The 653-nt window shown below is 70.0% G+C and overlaps 1 protein-coding gene across 1 annotated transcript in view; it reads right to left on the reverse strand.

Moving 5' to 3' along the window:
- Positions 1 to 241, reverse strand: part of AP1S3 (adaptor-related protein complex 1, sigma 3 subunit) — a 73,671-nt gene extending 73,430 nt beyond the window's left edge. Inside the window, exon 1 of the mRNA XM_011951915.1 lies at positions 96 to 241. Within this exon, the coding sequence (XP_011807305.1) occupies positions 96 to 98 (3 nt within the window). The 5' untranslated portion in view covers positions 99 to 241. The remainder of the gene's footprint in view (positions 1 to 95) is intronic.
- Between the last annotated feature and the right edge of the window lie 412 nt (positions 242 to 653).

Raw genomic sequence — 653 nt, forward strand, 5'->3', positions numbered from 1 at the left:
ACCCGGCCGCGCGTCCGGCCCGGACGCTCCAGGTGCCTCCCTGGAGCGCGAGCGCCCCCACCGCCTACCCGGGCCAGCGGTTCCCCCGCACTCACCATGGTAGCTGCGCGGCCGCCGCCCCCGCCTTGCGAGCAAGGAGGGCTGGAGAAGCGAGGGCGAGAGGCGAGCGCAAGAGCCGGTGCGGCTGACAGGTGAGGCGCCCGGCTTAGACCATGGCTGCTTCCCACAATGCCCTCGCGCTGAAAGTTTTCAGACTCCTCCCAGCGCGGCCGCCGCCCCCGCCTTGTGAGCAAGGAGGGCTGGAGAAGCGAGGGCGAGAGGCGAGCGCAAGAGCTGGTGCGGCTGACAGGTGAGGCGCCCGGCTTAGACCATGGCTGCTTCCCATAATGCCCTCGCGCTGAAAGTTTTCAGACTCCTCCCAGCGCGGCTGCCTCCTCCCCGCGCGCTCCTCCCCGCTGCCTCCTCCCTGCGCACTCCTCCCCGCTCCCCCCTCCCTTCTCCTCATCTTCTTTCTTCCTTTCTCCTTCCTCCCTCCTTCTCCTTCTCCTCCTCCCTCCTTTCTGCCACTCCTCTGTACCCCCTCCCCGCCCCCGCCTCGGCCGCAGTTGCTCCCGCCCAGCGCGGCCGCACCTGGGGAGAATGCACGTGCGCGC

This window comes from Colobus angolensis, unplaced genomic scaffold (genome assembly GCF_000951035.1).
Source record: "Colobus angolensis palliatus isolate OR3802 unplaced genomic scaffold, Cang.pa_1.0 Scaffold33, whole genome shotgun sequence".
Classification (NCBI taxonomy): Eukaryota; Metazoa; Chordata; class Mammalia; order Primates; family Cercopithecidae; genus Colobus; species Colobus angolensis.